This window comes from Meleagris gallopavo, chromosome 1, assembly GCF_000146605.3.
Source record: "Meleagris gallopavo isolate NT-WF06-2002-E0010 breed Aviagen turkey brand Nicholas breeding stock chromosome 1, Turkey_5.1, whole genome shotgun sequence".
NCBI classification, from domain to species: domain Eukaryota; kingdom Metazoa; phylum Chordata; class Aves; order Galliformes; family Phasianidae; genus Meleagris; species Meleagris gallopavo.
In genome coordinates, this window is record NC_015011.2 from 174477660 (window position 1) to 174501484 (window position 23825).

The 23825-nt window shown below is 37.9% G+C and overlaps 1 protein-coding gene across 1 annotated transcript; it reads right to left on the reverse strand.

The window, feature by feature from the left end:
* Nucleotides 1-239: 239 nt before the first annotated feature.
* LOC104917611 (cytoplasmic dynein 2 heavy chain 1-like) lies at nt 240-23819 on the reverse strand. Its single transcript, XM_031552155.1, has 24 exons — nt 23779-23819; nt 19681-19918; nt 19027-19162; nt 18519-18637; nt 17850-17994; nt 16272-16504; nt 15850-15984; nt 15640-15753; nt 15376-15487; nt 15079-15203; nt 13799-13974; nt 12227-12422; nt 11661-11756; nt 11071-11223; nt 10876-10974; nt 8341-8480; nt 8018-8246; nt 7145-7272; nt 5751-5866; nt 4739-4866; nt 2999-3148; nt 1630-1835; nt 466-621; nt 240-372 (listed from the first exon to the last, which is right to left on the reverse strand). Exons 1-24 carry the CDS (start codon nt 23817-23819, stop codon nt 240-242), a joined length of 3504 nt encoding a protein of 1167 aa, XP_031408015.1.
* Between the last annotated feature and the right edge of the window lie 6 nt (nt 23820-23825).

The following is a 23825-nucleotide window of genomic DNA, read 5'->3' on the forward strand; positions in this document are numbered from 1 at the left end:
AGAATCTTGGATTTGATGTTTAAGAACTTTTTCAGGAAAACTCATTGTGAGGCACATTTAAGTAAATTGTAATGCTCTCCTCGTTCACTATAAGGCACTAAAAGATTCTTATAAATAAATTAAATGTTCAAAACAGCACCAGGAGATACTTTCTGAAATTCTGATTTTTTTTTTGTGATAAATGAACAGTGAATAACATAGTAAATAATACTATAGGATTTTTTATTTTAAACACCTTGCTATAAGTAGCATCTTACTTTGTATTTGTCCACTTCTTTTTGCAACTTTACTGTCATTACAGTGTGTCCTTCCATCTTCCTAATTTTATCATGCCAGTTAAACAAAAATTCTTCAAATAGGTATGTTTTACTCCTGCATGAAAATCAAATATAGAAAAGGTCATAATAACACAGAACTATAACCACGCATACATATCCATGAAAAAATAAAGCAAGAAAATCATACCTAAAAGTAATCCAGTCTTCTTTGGCTTTCTCCTGAAAACCTTGATAAAATTCTTCATACAATGCCCAGACTTCTGCACAACTCTTAATATCTTGAGATACAACTTTTGACAATGAGAAGTCAGGCTGCTCCAATTTAAAATGATGGCATTCTTCACTGAATAAGAAGATAACCGCATTATACACTACGTTATTCAATTACACATTAATGATTTAACAGAAGCAATCACATTAAAATAGACTTCCTTTAATTAAGAAAAGCCACTGGCTTCACTGAAGAGCATTTTTGCCAATTGCAATTTCATTACTGTCTCCTTCCCAAGCAGAAATAATAAAGGAATAAAAGGAGTAACTGTATTTGCCATAAACTTTCATTTCTTTTTTTTACAAAGTGAATTTTGAACTTGGTATTACCCGAAATAAGGTGTAAAATAAAGTTCAAATTGATTTTTTTCTTCATTACAGGTAGAAAAATCATGCTGGTTTTATTTACTACCATAATTACATGCCAAGCTAAGAACTGAAATAAAAAATTTTGTCTGCTCAGGATATGCAGTAATGAGTTTATCTAAGTAGGTATTTAGAGGAAAAAATTCTTTCCTTCAACACAACAGTCTAACAGATAGTAGTCTAGTATTGAATGAATTGATAGTGGTCTAGTACTGAATGTGGAGGTTGGTGGCCCTGCATGTGGCAGAGGGGTTGGAGATTCACAATCCTTGACGTCCCTTCCAATCCTGGCCATGCTGTGATTCTGTGATTCTGAGATAGGACACTAACTCAAAAATGAGAGAGGTGAGCTCTAGCCCATTGAAGTTACTAGCTGACTGAACCAATAAGTCCCCTTCCTTGGACCGGTATGCCAAACTTCCCTTTAGTGAGAAGTTCAAAAGTCAGGATATCTGCCCTTTTGTTTACACATTGTTTTCCTTAGAGGCCTGAGTCCTTGACCTTTTCATTTCAAAAAAAGCCTTCAGAACGAGAAAGTCACATAATGTAAAATGAACAAAAATAACCTTGAAAAATAATGAATGAAAATCCTTTAACATGAAGAAAACTGAATTACCAATGCTATCCGTGAGATAAAATTTAATATTTTCTAAGATATTGCTACTGCAAAAGATCCATACATTAATGACTACAATGTAAAGGGAAATAAACATACATGAGTTTTTCCTTCATGGTTTCAAGTTCATCAAATTCTTCTTTTTTTTCCTTTATGATCTGAGCACTTTTCTCAAGCACATCTTGATCACCTGTTTCAATTACATCATCACTTGGCTTCAGCTGATCCCAATGAGCTTTAAATTTTTCCAGGTCTTGAAGATATATGTTAATACGTGACATCACATTTCCCTTCATCACTTCAATCTGCAAAGTAAGAGTTAAAAATGAGATTCCTTTAATGGATCACAAGTACAACTAGTATCCAACAAAACTGAAGTAATCACATTGTTCATATGTAACATCCTATGAAATTGTTCATTTTTAGTCTTCATTTCAAAACAAGGGGTACTAACTTTATGCTGGTAGGTAAGATCTATTTTTTGGCCTATGCTACCCACTTAGCCTGCACACAGAAGAACTGCTATTTGTATGACACATTAGTATCTTCAGTAGTAATGAAAATGTGTTCAGCAGTGTCTCAGTGGCCTGGCAATTAGAGGAATGCACATAGTTTAGCCAAGTTGTTAGGAAAAAAAAAAAAAAGAAAGAAAAGAAAAGAAACCACCCTATCATCAGTGCTAAGAACATAATAAAATAAACAATATATTTTAACTGTTCTGTTTTCTTCAGGGAACTGCTGATTTATATTAAGCCATCTCTGTCTTTACGTAGGTCTCTGAGACAGAAGAACAACATAACATTAATTTCAGAATCAGTTCTAAATGACTTCATCTAGCTACCTGGTTAAATAGTATCTCCTTACAGACTGTCATCAAAGTTTGTGTTAATACTGAACAAGGAAAAGGTATGGATTCTATATAATTCATGAAAAAGTATTTCTCTGGACTTCAGTGCTTTAGGAGCTGCTGGAGTGGGTCCAGAGGAAAGCCACAAAGATGATCAGAAAACTGGAGCACCTCTCCTACAAAAAAAAGTTGACTGAAGAATGCTCCAGGAAGACCTCATTGTAGCCTTCCAGCACTTAAAGGAAGCTTATAAACCAAAGGGAGACGTACTTTTCACACAGGCAGATGGTAACAGGTCAGGGGGGAATGGTTTTAAAATAAAAGAGAGGAGATTTAGATTTTACAGTTGGAGGAAACTTGTTAGAGACTTGTGAGGCACTGGAATGGGCTGCCCAAAGATGCCATCAATGCCCCACCCCTGGAGGTGTTGCTATGGCAGAGGGAGTTGGGCTAGATGATCTTGAGAAGTCCTTTTCAACCTCTGTGTTTCTGGAATTCTGTGAAAGGACCCTGGGCAGCCTGATCTAGTGAGTATAAACACTGCTCATGACAGGAGGGCTGGAATTAGATGATCTCTTCCAACCCAAGCCATTCTACGATTCCATGATTAAACATTGTTACCTGCTCTATTATCATAAGCTGGTGGCTTTCCATCATTAATTCGAATTTATCCCACGTAGCTCTCAGGTTGCTGATTGTGTCCAAACCCGCACCAGCCACAGTTCGCAGAAGTTTGTTTTTATCCTCAGCTTCTTGAAACAGGAGAAAAATCTAAATTCAAGTGGATTAAAAATACACGTGTGTATGTAAAAAATCAGTAAATCCTGCTTACCCAAACAATAAATAAATATATAAGAATCACCATTGGTGTATCCATAGATAATGTGTCTACGTGCATTTGCATTTTTAATACTGCTTACATAAAAAGTTAAACACAAGAAAAATAGCATCTGAGATATTTAGAAAAATTCTAAATCTTGATCCTGCAATGAAATATACAGGAGTTAATACTTAGTGAGAAACAGGCAAATGACTCCTTACTTATTGTAGATACCCAATCAACCAGTATCAAAAGCAACAGAAGATCAAAAACAAAACAGTATCAAAGCAACAGAATATCGGTATATATGTACCTAAATGTGTCATGGGCCTGGCTGGGAAGGAGTTAATTTTTCTCACAGCAGACCTGCCGTGTTTATGTTATGTCCCCAAAACAATGCAGACAACACACTGATGTTTCAGTTAGTGCAGAACAGTGTTTGCTCAGTATCAAGATGTTGCTAACTGCCTTCCTGTTTAATATCCTGGGAGTGTCAAAGCAGCTCAGAGAGGACACAACCAGGCAGATGACTCAAACTAACCACATAATATTCCATACCATATAACATCCTGTGCAGCAATAAAACAGGGCAGACGGAGGTTTTGGAGGTTAGCTATCTTTTCTTGGGGAACTGGCTGGGTGCTGCTCTACTCAAGAGAGCTGCTCAGTGATTGCCTTTGCACCACTTGTTTTTGCCCTTATAATAGAAAAAAAAAATGTTTTTTTCCACATTAAGAACCAGCCAAAGTTTATTAAAGAAAATAAACTTTTTAAAGTCATTAAAAATGGAAATCAATGCAGAGAATTTTTTTCAAAATCATCTGTTACCTATGCTCTCCTTCAAAAATTGAGTGATGAGAAAATGCCTTAATACTAAGGAGAAATGCTGTTTTGGGCAAGAAGGATTATCAGAGTGATGTAGGCTTAAATGAAAAAATGGAGTAAACTAAAATTGTTCCGTATAGAGATGGTTGATACAGAATATAACAATGAGCATTATCATTGTGTGTCATGGAAAGTATGCATATGAATGGATTGCTCTACAACTCTTCCAAAATAAGACATAAATGGTATGAAGTTAACAGACGAGAGGTGCTAAAAATAATAAAAACAACTGTCCTACTTGTAATGAGTGACCAACCTACACTTTACCAGAAGATAATATGAATGTCAAAGGTATATTTGCCCTAAGAGGAGACTAGCTAAGACTGTAGAAGAGAAAACCATTCTTACTACATGGAGAGGAACTACATAAAGCTCAACCCAGGCCATTCTATCATTCTATCAAAAAGGTTCTGGTTAGAGGCTAGAAGTGTGGGAAAACATCAAATACAATATCGTGATTTTATATTCTTTCCCTATGCAGCCATTTTATTCCACTGCTGGAGAGAAAATACTTTGTTACATGGACCTCTGCCCTGACTCTATACTGCCACTGCATATTCTAAATTAGTTACATTAAATGTAAGTTTTGCTACCAGAATGCAGTTATATTTTTTTTTTATAGTTTTTGTCTTGGATATGATAAAATTGTATCTTACCTCTCCTTTTTGCTCATGTAGACTTAAATATTTTAAATTGTCTTCTGATATTTCTTCTACAGTTTGGGGTCTAACAACTAATGCTTCCATGGCATCATTAAGAAATGAAGAAACATCAGACAAGTGAGCTACATAAAGAAACGTAGAAAACAGAGCTGTTATGGAAAAATATTTGTAGTAATAAATAACAAAGTCAGAAAAATGTGCTGTGGTACAACACCAGCATAAGACATAGCTTTGTATACAAGGTATTAACTTAAAAATTGCAGACCCCAATATTAAATGCCTCTTCAACAAAGGCTGGATGCTCATGTTTACATATAGATTTTTAAATTTAATACACTACTTGCAGTGTATTACTTAAAATGTAAGCATCAGTCCCTTCTGAGAATTGAACATACAGACCTAGTGCATTTATTTGTATATTTTCAAAATCTGTATGTCTTTTTACGGTAATAGGAGAAAAACAGATGTGAAATTTTTTGGAGGGGGTGTGGGAGTTTTGTTTTACTTTGTTTTAAAAGAAACTAAATAAAGCCACCTCTTTGCAGAGTGAAAATATTCACAAAGAAAAGCAAAGCTATGCTATAAAGCACAATAGTTAAGCTATGCTATCTATGTATGTCTATTTTTTAATGTATTTTCTTCACAACTCCAGGAAATAATGCATCTTCCAGAAAGCAATTCAGCTTTCAGGCTAGGGAAGTAATTCACCCTCTGCCTGAGCCTTGTTCTAAGTTTCTTGTCTTGGTGTATTCTGTTACATTTGAAACAGATGTTGCCAAAACAAGTGAATGGAAAAGATGCACATGGAGATCAAGATACAGGCTTAGGCCTGTAGTGGAAATCAAGTAACAGACTACTTTTGCTTCACTGTGATTTTTGCAATTTACTATGTCTAAAAGTAAAACATTTGTTCAATAAAAGAAGTATTCAACAAATACAGTAACATTAGTGCAAACAAGTGCAAGAAATAAAAAAAAAAACACTACTATTCATTGAAGTTATTTACCTTGTATAGATTTTCTCAAAGAAATGACAAGAACATCATACAACTTCTGGATAAAATCATCAATTGCAGTTTTCACAGGGTTGCAGTTAACAGTTATGCAATCTATTTTGATGGTGCTTCAAGAAAAATATCAAAAAAGCAAGTATTCAGTAATATGTACAAGTCCCAGTATAGTTCTATCATGTAGGCATGTCTGTAGTTTAACCTGATTTTATAGCCTAATAAGAAAAAATCTCACATCATTCTACAAATACAATTTTTACCTTCTTGGATAAATAATTGTGCTACTTGTAGTACTGAAAGACATATAACAAATGTCAAGCATATATACTCAACGTTATGGTGACTAAGGTCTAACACTGATCTTTCCAATAATGAGTAAATCACTTGATTTTATACACATGACACTGAATTCTAAGTGAATATTTTAATACTCAAGAAGAAAAATATTTGTGCAACAAAAATATTATTTCTGCAATAATGTCCTTAGGTCTCTAACTTCCATGAGAATTTACTAACCCAAGTCTTCATAGTGCAAACAATGTAAGAAAAGCCACAGTGAGTCATATAAAGGCTCCGTTCCCTATTTCTGACAGTGACTTTAAGGAGATGCCTAAAGAACACCATGAAAAGGGTTACCCTATTTTAAAATCTTCCTGACTATCCTGCTTCAAAATTTTTTTCAACTTGTGACACTGTGTATCCAGATGTGGTTTCTGGCTTCAAGATCCATCAGCTGATTTCTCTTCTGCTCTCTCAGTCTATCCTCAAACACTTGGAAATCTCTACTACTGAAAGTAACATTTAGCCAGCAAGTTCCACCAGCCCATTCTCCTGCACGAAATGTGACCTCTTTCTATTTGCTCTGAAGGTGGTTCCCACCAATTCTATTTAGTAACTCTATCCATGCAATACACAGCATCCTACATGAATGCCTGTAAGAATAAAAGCCTAAACTACTGTATCTTAAAGTATAAATTTAAGGACATAATCAAGTGCTTAAATACATGAATTATTTAACATATAAATATTTTTAAGCCTATTTCCAATGGCCATATATAATCCAGGTGTACATGACTTAGCTAAAATAATTGTTAGAATACTGCAGTGTCTTTTACTATCTCAGAATCAACCCTGAATTTTGAGAAAGGCTCCCATCATATGAAAAGAAGCCATTAAAAGCATTCTGATAGGGTTCCCTGGAGAAAAGGGAGTAAGTGTCTAAAAATAAAACTGAAAAACAACATCTAAATCTGTCAAAATTATGGTAGTATTTAAAAAACACTTGAAATTGTATTTATAACTCCATATGAAAAATAGTTCTTTTTTACTATTGCCTTTAAAGTACCTGAAGGAATTCCTTATTCAAACAAAGGAACAGAGTAGCACTATACCTGGGAAGACGTTCTGCTTCTTTGCCTCTCACTTTTAATGCTTTGAAGTTTTTTTCCCAGTCCTGTTTGCTGGAAAGGTGCATCTTTGCCAGAGTTTCCATATCTACTTGGCCAATTACAATCCATTCCTTCTCAACATAGTTTTTTTTAATTTCATGGAAAACAAATATTTAGTAGAGTAAGAATACTCTGTTTCTCAATAATATTACAATATTTCAGTAACACTTTAAAGCTACATTTTCTTTAACCTTTATGCTCCTTCAAACTACACACTGATTCTCTTTGTGCAAAAATCAGGACATACAGAATGGTTTGACATATCCGTGCTTTTAAGGAATACAGAATCACAGAATGGCTTTTGTTGGCAGGGAACTTTAGAATATACAGTTCCAGCCCTCCCTAACACAGGCAGTCTAACCACTACAACCTGGCCTTGAACACCTTCAGTGATGGGGCATCCACAACTTCTCTGGGCAGCCTGTGCCACAGTCTCACCATCCGATGTCCAAAGAATTTCCTCCTAATCTCTAAACTACATGTCTCTTCTTTTAGTTTAAAGTTATCTCCCCTTATTCTTTTTTGGGGGGGAGGAGGGGGCGGAGGAAATCAGTCTCCTTTCCATTTATAAGCTTCCTTTGTGTACTGAAAGGATGATAAAAACAGATCTTGAGCAAGGGTAGAAAGACTGCTATAACAGAAATTTCAATCGGAACTGTACACATGCTTTGAGCTACATGTGCTTAAGTGGTTGGTTGACATGCCTTGTATAAAAGGACAATATGTACAAATTTCATAGCACAGTTCATTCCAGAAGGTCTAAAGCCCAAAGAAATACAAATCAAAAAATATGAATCAGTCAAATATTGAAAATACCTTGAATTGATTACAAACTTCTGCCAGCCTTCTGAACAAATCTTCTGCTTTACTAAAAGCAGTCAAAAATCCATTTGCATTTCTCTCAGTCATAACAGTGAAGATAGACTCTTCCTCTGTTTCACTTACTCCCCTAAACTGATTTGGAATGGAAATGAATCTCTTCATTTCTCTGTAATATCTAGCTCGTACTTCTTCAAAAGGAGGTCTGAATTGCAACCGGCCTTGCCTAAAATGTGGAACAAATACAAAATACAAAACAAAGTTTTTGAATACAATTTGAGCCAGAACATTTTCTTTGTAAAAAAAAAAAAAAATCTTACTTGAATGTTAAATCAATATTTATTTCTGGTAAATTCTCATTAAGTGCTTCTAAACCTATTTGATACTGATGCTCCAGAGCTTTGTAAAGTTGATGATTCCAGTGTTGTCTCCAAGCCTTCATATCACTTGATTTGAAGCCCTAAAATGTAAAAATGTTTACTTCTGTTATTTTCCTCCATTTGTCTCCTCAAAACATTACTATGCGAAGCTCAGCACAGTGGAATGCCTGAAGGTATTGATCTTGGAAAAAGCTCAAAGAAATATTGCATGATTCAATATTAAGCATAATAATTCTAGATCTTCTTATCTTAAATGAACATAGGAATAAGAAACAAAAATCCAAATCAAAACAGTCTCTACTGCACTTCAGGTTAAAAATTTCACATGGCTTTTCTAAAACAGGAGATTCAGGATTGTTGAATGAGAGATCTAAACACATGACACAGCTTTTACTCTCCTATAATATATCTCTTTTCTGTATTTCAGAAATTCCTTGTCTAAATAGTACCAACTAAAAAGCAGATATGAGATTCTATATTAGAGAATTAAAAATTTCATTGGAATGTGAGCAATGAGAATATTTAAAGCACAAAAGTCTGTAAGTGGTCACTTGTAAGCCATCAAAGCATTTTCAGAAGGGCAGTAAAAGTCAAAAAAGAAATGAGAAACTTCTTGTAGCTTAACAGCATCCGTTCTTATTTAATCGGATATTGATTTTCAGTCCTTAAGGGCAGTGTAAGGCTGCTACAAGAAGCTACACAGTTAAGGTCAATCCTACAATTCAAGACAACAAACACAAGAAATTTTCCAACAGAATCATTCGAAAGATGAAGAAAAATGAAGTTTTCTCAATTAGATTTTAGACAATGATAAACAAAGTTTGAAAGGAAAGTGTGAAACTGTTGGAAATTGACACTTGAACAACTTCATGGACTATGTAAGATAGTGCAATGACCGCTCCAAAAGTAATGCCTCCAGTTTTATTATGTTGACCGGCACCATCAGAAACAGACAGTGGTGGTATGGCAGTGGAGACTGAACCTTCCAATCAATATTCCATTACATTTTATTGCAGTGGGACAGATGGCAGCAGAGGGGCAGTCTGACAAATGGTGTCTGACATGGAAGTGCATATGGAGCAAAGGTGTAGAACTGAATTCCTCCATGTGGAAAAAATGGCACCCATTGACATTCATTAACATTTACTGAACATTTATGAAGACCAAACAGTGCGTGTGAGCACAGTGAGGCAATGGGTGATACATTTTAGCAGTGGCGACAGGGATGTGAAAGACAAGCCACATTCCAGACAGCCGTACAGACTTTTATGAGTACAGCATGCAGGCTTTTGTTCATTGCTGGTGAAAATGCATAACCATTGGTAATAACTGCGTTGAAAAATGTTTTTAGCTGAGAATTTGCTCTAGGAAATAGTATTATTGTTGTGTTCTCTGTGTCTGTTATAGTTTTCACAGAAATAAACAGAAGGCATTACTTTCGGAGAGACTTCCCTACATTGTAACATTCCCTGATGACTATAAGTCATTTATTTACTTCTAGCTCCTTTCTTCCAAATAATGCTCTTAAAGAGTAAACACAAACCTCTTCATAATTCTTATATGAATGAATCCAGATTCTGATTTTCCAGTTGCTACTACATGTTCTGCAGACAGAGCCCTGAAATCCTTGTCAGCTACTACAGAATTTTAACAGCTTGATGACAAGAGCAATCATATGTATTTGCAAGGTATAGTAAGACTTATAATTTGTAAAACATGATATATTTTGCTCAATTTTATCATTTCTAATTTTAAAAAAAGGCTAAATAATCACTTATTAATTATTTACATTACTTTAAGAAAATGGCAAATTTTATAGGAAAAATACAGTAGAACTAATGCACTTTTGAGTAGTAAATATGTATCAATTAAAGCGATTCACATTTGTATTAGGAAGACCAAGAACATCACATCCATCCATCTAAGATTATAGACCCGTTATTGTTAAAGGCAACAGGAAATAGGAAACTGACTAATGATTCCTAAAAGTGGCTTAGGTGGTATCATTTACCATTCATTAATATGATTACCATTCATTAGTATGATATTCTTAACCAAGAATTGGCAGTTGTAGATGAACAAATAAAAACGTAGCTTCTTCATTATTTCAGTCAAAAATGTATTCTAAATGCATTCTAAATCTAAATTTTTACACATACATTCGTCCTATTCTACCTTGAGATCCTTCATAGCTCTTGCCATTTCTGTATTTCAACATGTATTTCATGTTAATGGCGCAGACCCAACCGTTGCAGAAGACTGAAGGTCTTCCTATTTATTCACCTAAGACCAATGAATTGAACAAGTGTTTTACTTCTCCCATTACTAGCACAACTGGAAAAAAAAACTGTCCTCATTATTAAGCAATTAACTCATTAATAAAAATTAATTAAATCAGAGTATGTTTGAGTCTTAATTTTGATTAGCATTAGAAGTCAAACGTTCAACCCCTGCAATATGATAATGAAACCCTGCCTGTGACTCGAGGCTGGCAAAACCAGTTCTGAGCTCCTGGAGTCCATCTCTCCAACGCTGCTGCTGCCGAAGTAGATCAATATTCATAAGAGATATAACCTGTTAAAAGAATTTTAAAAGATAACTATATATAAATGAAAGAAAGAGTAAAGTAATCCTGAAAAAACACGATTTCAATTTCACCTGAAAATATACCTTTTCAATGAAGTTTGTGTGCCACTTCCTTAGTTTTCTGTTTTCAGTGGAAAGTCGTTCAGCAGCAGCTTGGAGTTTTTGGATGTAAGCTTCCAATTCCCTGGGATTATCCCATGTTATTTGAGCATTTCCTCCAGGACCAGACTTTGAATGCTTAAAACCACACAAACTTTGTTAGGTTTAATAGCAAATGCAAAACTAGATTGTTACCTACTATACAGAGACTGATGAGAAAGATCTCTTTACTTTGAATACAAAGTGCAGAACTACACCACTCTACTGTGCCAGAGAAATAACAAGCTTGCAAACCAAAAAACATGGGCATACCATTATAGCTACAGTAATGCACTGGAGAAACTTAATGCCAGACTAAAAGTACTGTTTATGGGCATGTTATAATTCACTTGTCAGTAAGTAAATCAAAATATCAAAAAAAGAAAGCCCTGCTAGTTTTAATAAATGCTACTGAAAAAGATGGTGTTGCTTACATTGGAATACTGCACTTAAAATGTCCAGTAAAAACAGAGAAGTACCACAGGATAGACAGATTACACTGAAATTGTAAATACAGGAGAGGAGAGTCCTCTCACCTTAATTATCTGTTCAAATGCTAGGGCAGACTGTAACATCATTGGCTTCTGACTCTCAATCATTTGCTGATCAATAGAATTATAAAAATGTGCGACCTGTAAAAATGAAGAGATTAAATTACCAAGAACAGATTATTTATATCTCAGTACTCCTAATATTTACAGTATATTTCTGAATGCATGGTGCAATCAATGCTACTTAGAAATTAGAATTAACCAGAGTAGTATAATATTCATAAGAATAAATTATATATACTGTGATAATGTGATATCTTCTTCGAGTGATTAATTCTGATAGTAAAAAGGGCTGCCACTTACACATGCTTGAGATAATTATACATCACCTTAATTACGTCTAGTAGTACTTCAGATGCTTTCAAGACATCTTCCAGGACATGATATAAGACCTAAAAACAACCTACGTCCTTCCAAATTGGACTGAAATACTCTACAATAAGCAGAAAGCTCAACCACACATTCAAGCAGAAAAGATAATAATCTAAAAATATTCTACTACTAAAAATGGAAAATCAGAACAGAAAGTTATTATAGCATTTAATCTTTACCTGTTTGAGGATGACTGCTTGCTTAGAGAACTTCTGTGCAGTGTTTGCAACGTGCTGTATTTTAGCTGGTATAACAAAACCAAGTGCTGACAGTTGACGTACTTCTCTTAGGAGAGTCACCAAACGGTCTGAATAAAGTATATTTAATGTTCCAAAAACGTGATCCAACTCCATTACTGGACTATTAGCTTGGATGCTAAAATGAAATCAAATTAAATACATCAGTGAACAAAATTTCCTATTTTATAATAAAGTAGTAATTTTGAAAAGCTTTATGTAATTCTATTATATTTTTCTATGTTTATTAGCATTTTAAATTACTCAGATGTTATTCTAGTAACCTTTCTCTTAATTTTGAAGATCATCATGAGGAAGAACATCCTGGAAGAGATGTTAAGGCACATACGAGATGAGGAGGTGATTAGAGACAGCCAGCATAGCTTCATCAAGGGCAGATCATGCCTGACCAATCTGGTGGCCCTCTATGACAGAGTGACAGCATTGGTGGAGTGATGTTGTCTACCTGGACTTTTGCAAGGCCTCTGACATGGTCATACACCATATCCTTATCTCTGCGATAGAGAAATATGGTTTTGAAGGCTGGGCTATTAGGTGTATAAAGAATTGGTTGGATAGTCATAGCCACAGGGTTATTGTCAATGACAATGACAGATGACACCGAGCTGAGTGGTGCAGCTGACACCATAAAAAGAAGGGAAGCCACCCAGAGGGACCTGAACAGGCTCAAAAAGTGAGTCCATGAGAACCTAAAGAGGTTCAACAAGGACAAGTGCTGTGTGTGGCACTTGGGCTAGGGCAAATTCAATTGTTTACTGACTGGGAGAAGAACTCATTGAGAGCAACCCTAAGGAGAAGAACTTGGGGGTCCTGGTAGACAAAAAGCTGGCATGAGCCAGCAGTGTGCACTTGCAGCTCTAAAGGCCAACAGTATCTTGGGCTGCATCATAAGAGGACAGGAGTGGCCAGCAGGGCAAAGAAGGTGATAGTCCCCCTCTACTCTGACATCTTTAAAAAGGAGTATCAACACTTGTGTATTGCACAACTCTCACTATTTTCAAAGAAAGCTGGCAACACGTAGACATCAGATACAATAAGAAGCTATAAGGCCAAGCTAATAAATAAATAAATAGTTATTTCTATATTTTTGTGAATGAAGGTTATGACTTCAAACTGATTTACGCACCCTTCTTTCATCTGCTCTATTTGGACCAGAGAATTTCTTGTGAACATCAATTATTTATAACTACATATTGTGTCATCTATTTATCACTATTATACTCATCTGAGTTCTAGAAATTATTACAGAAGTATTCACAGCAGGCAAAACAAATATATATATCATCCCTGGTGTTAACAGAACCAGGTATTAGCATAGTCCAGTAAACTACACCCTAACAACCTATCCTGGCAGAATGATGAAATGATAATGAACTTTTTCATTTTGTTTCTCAGTTCATTTTTATTTCTGTGAAGTTTGTAATTCCTAAAGCAGATCCTATTAGTTACATATCACTACAGATGTTAGCATCATTTTAATGAAAATGTACTTACCAAAGTCCTGATTTGGGATTTGATACTTCTGACTGGATATTCCTAGACCAATCATCAAATTGTTCTTGTTCATATACTTTTAACTGCTCCAAAAAGGAACCCGCACTCCGGTGAAAAGTTTGAAACCCGGACAAGTCAGACAGAAGAGCCTCTGCCAGCTTTATAGCATCATCCACCTTGAACACAACCACAAAGAAAGCAAGCTTAATTTCATGGTAATAGGAATCATCACAATACAAATTAGTATTCGGAAAGATCCAATTCAGTGTCAAAAACAGATTACAAAAAAAGTATGAATCCTGAATTGTGTCCTAGGTGTTCAAATTCCCATTAGAGTGAATTGAGAAGTTGATTTGACTAAGTTGTCCACAAGTTGCCTACTATTGTAAAGATACCCTAGGGTATCCTATCTGATCATATTTATGTTCATGTTCCATAAAAGTACAAATCTCCCATGTCCTTCTTTACTGTATCTTTAATGTCCATGTCAATACTCAAGGGCACTTCAAACGAGATTCCAGACCCACGCATGGACAAGACTTTAGTCAACACCATCTGTGAAGATTTGAGAGGAATTCAAAAACTCAGCTCAGCCTAAAGTAGACATACAACTGACACATATCTGTAAGAGATTATTCTTCATACCACTTGCATTACTTATTTGAACTTCAGCAGAGCAAGCAGGAGAAATCATTGTGAAATCTCATCTGCTGCTTTTCCTTCTGGAGGACCAACAGAAAAATAACATCTTCCAGACCTCCATCCTTTGTCATACTGAACTGAAATGGGTCCCACAAAACTCAAGTGAATCCAAAAATCTAGGCTAATCATTACTTTGGGATGGATATATCTATTGTTCTCATTCAAATATGTCAATGAAGTTTACAGAAAACATTTTGCTTTTATCAAGTACATACTTTTCAAAAAAAGAAAAAAAACCTCTGAGTTCCAAACTGGAGCATAAAAACAAATCAACAAAATAACAGAAGTTAAACAGAGTCAAGTTTGTCTGGAACTCATTTGGTTATAAGAGAACACAATTGCTTAACATTTACTTGTATTACACAGACATAAAATGTATTTTTAATTTAGCAATGTAAAAATGTAAAGTCAGTTTCTGACTCAGAAAAGCAATACCAAGAAATCCCTTTGGACTTCAAGTGAACACTGTACAGATCAATGAGAATTAAGATTTCAGAATCTGTATATTCTTATATATATTCATACAGTAATACTGTACCTAAACTGTAATGGAATCAGATTGCAATGAAAGCTGTTACCTTCATCTCCAGATGCCGTACCCATACGATGTTATTGACAACTTCAGAAAGATTTTTGCCGGACAGAGGTCCAGAAACATCACCAGGAGCACCATGGCATCGAGTTTCAAAGTCTGTCTGATAGTCTAACACAAGCAGATGATTCATGTTAGACCAGAAACTTAATAGAAGAAGCTTGAATTTATTACTGCAGTTGTAGAAACATACTGGGTATATTTACATAAATTATTAGTAAATAAAGAATTCTATTACTTGCAAAAATATTAATGCAATTTAAGACTGTTAGATAGCTTTTACCTTTGACATAATCTTGAAGTCTTGCTAGCAATGTTTCCCTTTCAAAAAGCAGTTCTTTGCTTGTATTTGGATGCTTTATCAGTTCCTTATATTTCTGAAATGTTTGAATAAGCTGAAATATGAAATTTTAAAAAGTTGGCTTATGGCTGTTTATAAATACAATCTTTGACTGTAAGTATTTATTCCTTTGCTTAAAACTTAACTGCTTCTGAATACAGCAACTTTATCTGTACGGAGGTTTTCAGATTGCAAAAATAACTGTACCTGTTGAGGACTGTCTTGAATTTCTGAAATAAATTTCTTCAGTTTGATTGCCATTTTTTGTTCTGCTGGTGCAATAATTCTTTCAAATTGAGAGACAGCAGCTTTCCATAATGGCTAGAGGTACCAAGTATACGTGTTAGTTTAAGATCATTCATATAAATAAATTTAAAAAGACAAAGTTTGATTATAAATTAAAAACAAGCAATATACCTCTGTGTAAGGATTGCAGTGTACAGGATTTAGGCCAGCAAAGGGCTCAAACACCTGAGCAAGGTGTAGATCATTTTGTTCTCCAGATGGCAAAAAATAAGTCAGTTTTTCATGCAGTGTTCTAACTGTTAACACCTGCAACAGGAAAAAAAATTATACATTCGACATACATGAAATTTACATTTAAAGCAAAAGCACACAAGCAGCATGACGTCCCTCTACTTTTTATAATAAGTTTTTAGAGGCATATACAAGCTTTTGAATTACAGAATGCTTGCTCTAAAAAGGCTATTAGAAGCGGTTTATTTTCCTTTTATAACTTAAAACCACAGCATTTAATTGTGTCCAATGAATAGATTACAATACGCAATCTTACATGGTAATAAGCAATAAATTAAAAAAAAAAAAAGAATGGGCATTACCTCATCAAGACGTTTGCAGAGTTCAGTTAATGATTCAGGGATATACTTCTCATTTTTCCACTGATGCAGAGTATAACGTTGCCATAGCTGTCCAGTTAAGTACTCACAAGCTGACACCCACTGCTCACAAATTAAGATGCCAGCCTTTATATTTTCTTTAACAATGTGAAAAGCATCCTCCCACAGATTCAAAGTTGTTAATTTTCTCTGAACAAATCTACCCAGACAGCTACCTAGAACACAAAGAAGTAGACAAAAACAATATACTGCTTGTCCAAAATAATTCCTTTAAACTTCACAAGCTCCATCTACAACAACTCCTCCCTACACACACAAACAGCATCAAACTGAACACAAAGTTCAGAATCTTACAATGGTCCAAAGATGTGGGACTGCTGTCATGAGAATGAGGAAAGCAACCTCTCTGCATGTCTTGCCCTCACTTCCATACAAACTGAATCCACTTTTGAGTTTTTACGCAATTAAATTTTACCCTCCGGGAAAAAATGGAGTCAAATATAGAACCATAGTGGCTGGATAGGATCTCTGAAGACCAGCTCGTCCAGCCCTCTGCCAGCTGTATATATACATGCTCACTGCAGGGAAGTTGGACTAGATGACCTTTAATGGTCCCTTCAACTGAAATGATTCTATGATTCTAAAGCAAGTTCCCTACAGTAGGTTACACAGGAAATCATCCAGGTGGATTTTGAATATCTCCAGAGGAGACTGCACAGTCTCTCTGTGCAGCTTATTCCAGTGCTCTGTCACCCTCAAAGTGAAGAAGTTTTTCCTCATGTTTCTGTAGAACTTCCTGTGTTCCACTTTGTGCCTTTTCCCCTTGTTATGTCAGCAGGCACCACTGCAAAGAGCCTGGCCCCATTCACTTGGCTCCCACCATTTAAATATTAATAAGTATTCTTAAGATGCCCTCTCAGTCTTCTCCAGGCTGAACAGTCCCAGGTCTCTCAGCCTCTCCTTGTAACAGAGATGCTCCAGGCCTCTTATCATCTTTGTGGCATTGCACTGGGCTCTCTCCAGAAACTCCCTGCCTTTCTTGAACTGGAGAGTCCAGAACTGGACAAAGTACTCCAGATGTGGCCTCACCAGGGCAGAGTAGAGGGGAAGATCTCCTCCTTGGACCTGCTGGACATGTTCTTTATAATGCACCCCAGGATACCATTGTCCTTCTTGGCCACAAGGGCACACTGCTGGCTCACGGCCAGCTTGCAGTCCAACAGAACATCCAGGTCCTTCTCTGTGGAGCTCCTCTCCAGTAGGTAAGCTCCTAACCCTAACAGAGGCAAGACAAACCTAATCCACCAGCTGAAAAGTATAAATCTCCATGTTGATATTATTTATTGTCTTCCCAAGCATACCTGAAAATATCAACCACAACTGGCTTAATTATTGGACACCACAAAGAAAACAATATTGATGGATCATAATTATAACACACAAGCATCTTAACACTGTAAGCTAGCAGTGGGGTCTTTAAAAGGAGGAAGATGTGTGCTCAAAGATTCATTCTACTTTTTCCTTAAATGATTATTTAATAAAAACTGCATCAGGATTTACCTATTACATCCAGGAGATTATACATGCGTGGCTGTGGATAAGGATCATGTTCTGTTTGCCTCCATACATTATCAACAGTATCCTTGGTAGTTTCCACTAAATCCACAACTTCAAGTAATGAGAAACTATCTAAGTTGTAATAATGCTAGGAAAAAAAATAAATATAATCACTTTGCAAATAACATCACAGAAGCATTTATGCTTTACAGCAGCTAGTAATTGCTATAATTTCCTGTAGTGTACTGCATAATAGGATATGGAAGAATCCTCTCAAAAAACATTAACTATTAGTTTAAGCTTATTCATGTAAGGAACGTTTGGTAACAGCAGTGCAATTCAACCAAATGCTCTCCAGATGCCTAAAATTTTGCACAATACAATCAGTTAGCATGAACAAACTGTAGCACTCTTACATCTCCACAGCAGCTTTAGGATTTAATGGTCAAATCTGCTCCCCATTACCTTTGGGCATTCCCCTACACCACTGTCACTTGGTACTACATAAATGACATTTTAAGTCAAGTTTTGCCTAAGAAAAATTAACTAAGTGGCCATATAGTCAAATCTTTGAACTAAACATATATATATACACGGACTTGTGTTTCACAAGGAGATCACTTTTCTACTATGTCTACAAAAATATCACTGATTATACAAAAGAGAACATACTTTTGCAAGGTCCTCAAATAGGTCTTTGAAATGAGAAGCTCTCTCTTTACCACGCAATTTATTTCCATGCTGAGCACATTCTTTCCAGAACTGAAATTCATCTGTTGGTGTAAGGATAGCTGCAAATAAGAACAGTGTGTGTTTAAATACAGAATAAATGAATGTTCACTAAATACTGTCAGTCAGAATATACTTATAAAGCAAACTTTTGCCTTAGAATTCCCTGATTATCCTTCAACTTCTGACTCAAATGAAATGCAGCATCAAGTTCATACCAAGAGACCAGAGCTGACCACCAGCAGTTCCAAACTACAGATGATAAGCTGCTGCACAATTCTGCAGACACTGGGATTATGAAGACTGAAAATTCAATCTATCAATGATTTACTCCCAATTTGGAATCAGTTGCATTTATTATAGCAATATAATTAATAATGTCGATTACTACGAAATTAATGGTATTAGTATCATGATAATTAATTATAAAAAGCATAATTGCCAAACAAACCTTGCACATCATTTTCAGTGAATTCTGTTCCTATACAATTAGGATCTGATCTTCTGAGCACGGTACTCAAACCTGCTTCGAGCTCGCTTAGAAGTTTCTGGAGTTTGGGATCCAATGTTTTACTCCATTTTTCATCCTACAATAAAAATGTCACAAGAGGTGACTCAGTAGAATTATTGCTATTTCCCCTTAATCAAAATAGAATCACAGCATCGTAGAAATACTCAGGATGGAAAAGATCTCACAGATCATCAAGTCCAACCATATAATGTCCCTGAGCACCACATCCAGACGGTTTTTAAACACATCCAAGGATGGTGAGTCAGCTGCCCATATGATGAGACACTACAATTAATGTCAAGTAACAGCATCTTCTGTTTCTCATGCCCCCATCTGCAGTAACCACAGTCCTGTGGATTCCACATTTCTAGTCAGGCACACACATGACCAGAAAGAATCCTCCCATTATCCTGAGTGCTATGGGAAAAGTGTCTTTTTTAACTCAGAAATTAGAACTATCTTCCATTACTTAACCTTTTAATATATATAAATACCTTACATTCAAAAACATATGTCAGAATAGTTAAGATATGCTGTGGATTTCTAATCTTTCAATTTAAATCTACAGACTGTTTAAATCAGTGTATTTTTCACCTTTAGCAATACTGGTGCAAAAACTTGTCGAACAGCTTGATAAAGGCTGTTAATTGGTGAATCCAGCATAGATGACACAAGGATATTACTATGAAGATTATCTTCTGTAATTACATCAGGTCGCAGCTTGAAGAACACCAGCACATTATTCTTTGAATCAGTAGTTTCGATCTGTAATAGTGAAAGGAAAAAAAACACACAGACCAAAAAAAAATAGCATTTGTTTAGAAAACTGTCCCTGACTGCATGTTATACTAGATTACTCTTTAAATATATGTTTTCAATCAAAGAAAAAAATATAAAATACCACTTTATTTCATACAGGTTCTGATAAGAGAATCACAGAATGGCCCGGGTTGGAAGGGACCTCAAGGATCATGAATCTCCAACACCCCTGCCACAGGCAGGGCCACCAACCTTCACATTTAATACTAGACCAGGCTGCCCAGGGCCCCATGCAATCTGGCCTTGAACACCTCCAGGGACGGGGCATCCATAACCTCTCTGGGCAGCCTGTTCCAGTACCTGGTACTGCTGGTGCTGTTCCAGTACCATAACACCCTGGTAGTATCTAGTTTGCACAGAAAATCAAAACTTTTATTATAGTCCTTCCTGAGTTGGCAAAAACGTGAAATGTAAGTTCCAACACTGAGTACATAATACCTTTTTCATCATAAAATATCTACAAATACCTATTTTTCATTTTGAAAGCTTCACTTACCATTTTCTGTGGACAAAACAGATACTCACTCTTGTTTGTGTGTAGAAAAGATTGAACAAGAAGGATTTAAACCTTTATCTTTTTTGTTGTTGCTGTTACATTTTTACACTGCATAGCTTTGAAAACACTGCTCTAAATACTCAGTATTGCCTGCCCAAGTCTGCAGATACAGAATTCTACTGTAATTTTTGGATCATTCAAAGAAAGAGAAAGACATGCATCTTCATCAGTAAAATTGCTAAGTTGTTCCACAGCTCTTGTCACCTTCACAGTCCCTCTTATGGTCACAGTTCCAAACATTATCTCAAAATCACGTACCAAAATCTGTGGCAAAGAAGATTCCATAAAACAAAAGAACATTCTTAAACATTTAATGCACTGGGCTTGACAGTCTGCACCACCAGATGTGGTGAAGAACTCATTGCGAACAGTTCTATGGAGAGAGACTCGGGAGTCCTGGTGTAGGAGAAACTGGACACGAGCCAGCAGTGTGCTCCTGCAGCCTGGAACGCCAACTAGGTGTGTACTACAGGCCCCCTGATCAGGAGGAGGAGGTTGATGAGGCCTTCCATAAGCAACTGGAAGTAGCGGCACGATCCCAGGCACTGGTGCTTCTGAGGGACTTCAATTATCCTGATATTTCCTGGATAAGCCACATGGCCAGGCATGCATGGTCCAGATGGTTCTTGCATTGTGCTGAAGACAACTTTCTGATGCAGGTGGTGGAGGAACCGACGAGGGGAGGGGTGTTGCTGGACCTTATTCTCACTAAGGAAGGGCTTGTCAAGGAAGTAAAGGTCGAGGGCAGCTTGGGTTGTAGTGACCACGAGATGGTGGAGTTCAAGATCTTGAGTGGAAGAAGCAAAGCTAGAAGTAGGATTGCTACCCTGGACTTTAGGAGAGCCAACTTTGATCTCTTCCGGGACCTACTTGGAGCTATCCCGTGGGCTCGGGTGTTAGAAGGTAAGGGGGCAAAACTGTGAGAGCTGGTCGGCATTTAAACAGTTCTTCTTCCAAGCTCAGGATCGGTGCGTCCCTATGAGCAAGAAATCAGGAAAGGGTGGCAGGAGACCAGTGTGGTCTGGTGGAGGTGATTGCTGAACCACTCTGTCATCTTTGAGAGGTCTTGGAGAATGGGGGAGGTGCCTGAAGACTGGAGGATAGTCAATGTCACTCCAGTCTTCAAAAAGGGCAAGAAGGAAGATCCAGGTAATTACAGGCCAGTCAGCCTCACCTCTGTCCCTGGAAAGGTGATGGAACAGCTTGTGCTGGATACCATCTCCAGACAACTGGGAGAAAAGGAGGTTATCAGGAGTAGTTAGCATGGGTTCACCAAGGGGAGGTCATGCTTGACCAACCTGGTAGCGTTCTATGATGTTGTCACTGGCTGGGTGGATGGGGGTAGAGCAGTTGATGTAGTGTACCTAGATTTCAGCAAGGTGTTTGATACCGTCTCCCATGACATCCTTATAACAAAGCTGAGGAAGTGTGGGATAGACAAGTAGACAGTGAGGTGAGTTGAGAACTGGCTGACTGGCAGAGCGCAGAGGGTCATTGTTGGTGGTGCAGAGTCTGGCTGGAGACCTGTAACTAGCAGTGTTCCTCAGGGGTCGGTGCTGCGTCCAGTCTTGTTCAACATCTTCATCAATGATCTTGATGAGGGAATAGTGGCCACCCTCAGCAAGTTTGCTGATGATATGAAGTTGGGAGGATTGCCTGACACGCCTGAAGGCTGTGCTGCCATTCAGCGAGACCTGGACAGGCTGGAGAGCTGGGCAGTAAGAAACCAGATGAGGTTTAATAAAAGCAAGTGTAGAGTCTTGCATCTGGGGAGGAATAATTGCATACACTGGTACATGTTGGGGTATGACCTGCTGGAGAGGAGTTCTGCAGAGAGGGACCTGGGTGTTCTGGTGGACGACAGGTTGGCCATGAGCCAGCAGTGTGCCCTCGTGGCCAAAAAGGCCAGTGGCATTCTGGGGTGCATTAAGAAGAACGTGTCCAGCAGGTCGAGGGAGGTGATCCTCTCCCTCTACTCTGCCCTGGGAAGGCTTCATCTGGAGTACTGTGTCCAGTTCTGGGCTCCCCAGCACAAAAAAGACAAGGATCTCTTGGAAGAGTCCAGTGGAGGGCCACAAAGATGGTGAAGGGCCTGGAGCATCTCCCCTATGAAGAAAGGCTGAGTGAACTGGGTCTGTTTAGTCTTGAGAAAAGAAGACTGAGAGGGGACCTCATCCAGGTCTATAAATATCTGAGGTGTGGGGGGGCAGAGTGGTGTGGCCAGACTGTTCAGCAGTGTGTGGAGACAGGACAAGGGGAAACGGACATAAGCTGCAGCATAGGAAGTTCCACACAAATGTGCGCAAGAACTCCTTTACAGTGAGGGTGACAAAGCAATGGAACAGGCTGCCCAGGGAGGTTGTGGAGTCTCCTTCTCTGGAGGTATTCAAGACCCACCTGGACACCTACTTGTGCACCCTTTTGTAGGGAACCAGCTTTGGCAGGGGGGTTGGACTTGATGATCTCTGGATGTCCCTTCCAACTCCTATGATTCTGTGATTCTGTGATCCTGGGCTGCATCAATGGAGAGATGGCTCTCTCCTAGCAGGGACAGGGAGGTGATGGTTCCCCTCTACTCCACCCTCATGAGGCCCCATCTGGAGTCCTGCATCCAGGCCTGGGGTGCCCAGCTCAGGAAAGATGGAGCTGTTGATCAGGTCCAGGGGAGAGCCAAGAAGATAACTAGAGGATCATCCTCTTAGGAGAAAAGGCTGCGGGAGCTGGGCTTGTTCAGCCTAGAAGAGAATGCTCTGGGGAAACCTCATTATGGCCTTTCAGGACTTGAGGGGAGCTCAACAGAAACAGAAAGGAGACTGGCTTTTTACATGGTCTGACATCAACAGGTTAAGGGAAATGTCTTTGAACTAAAAAGAGAGGAGATTTAGATCAGAAATTAGAAGGAAATCTTTACATTCAGAGTGATGAGGTCCCATCACAGGCTGCCCAGAGAAGCTGTAGTGCCCTATTTTGGGGTTTGAGGCCAGGTTGGATGGGGCATTGGACAGCCTGACCTGGTTTGTGGCAACGTGCCTATGCCAGGGGGTTGTAAACTGGACACTCCTTACGGTTCCTTCCTTCCAGTCCAAGGCACTGTATGATTCTACGCAGATCCCAGCCCACGAGTTCACAGCTCACAGCGCTACCCATCAGTGCACCAGGAACCGCACCGACACATCGGGCACCGCAGCCCACCGGCACAGCAGCACGAGAGGCCACACGACGCCCGCTTCGCCCCCAGCTGCCGCCGCTCTTCAGTTCGCTGGCCGCACACCAACCCCGCAGCGCCGGGACGAGGCGCTCAGCAGGGCACCGCGCACCGCCAAACCTCGCTCCAGTCACGGCAGCCCGCCGAGCGCATCGGCGG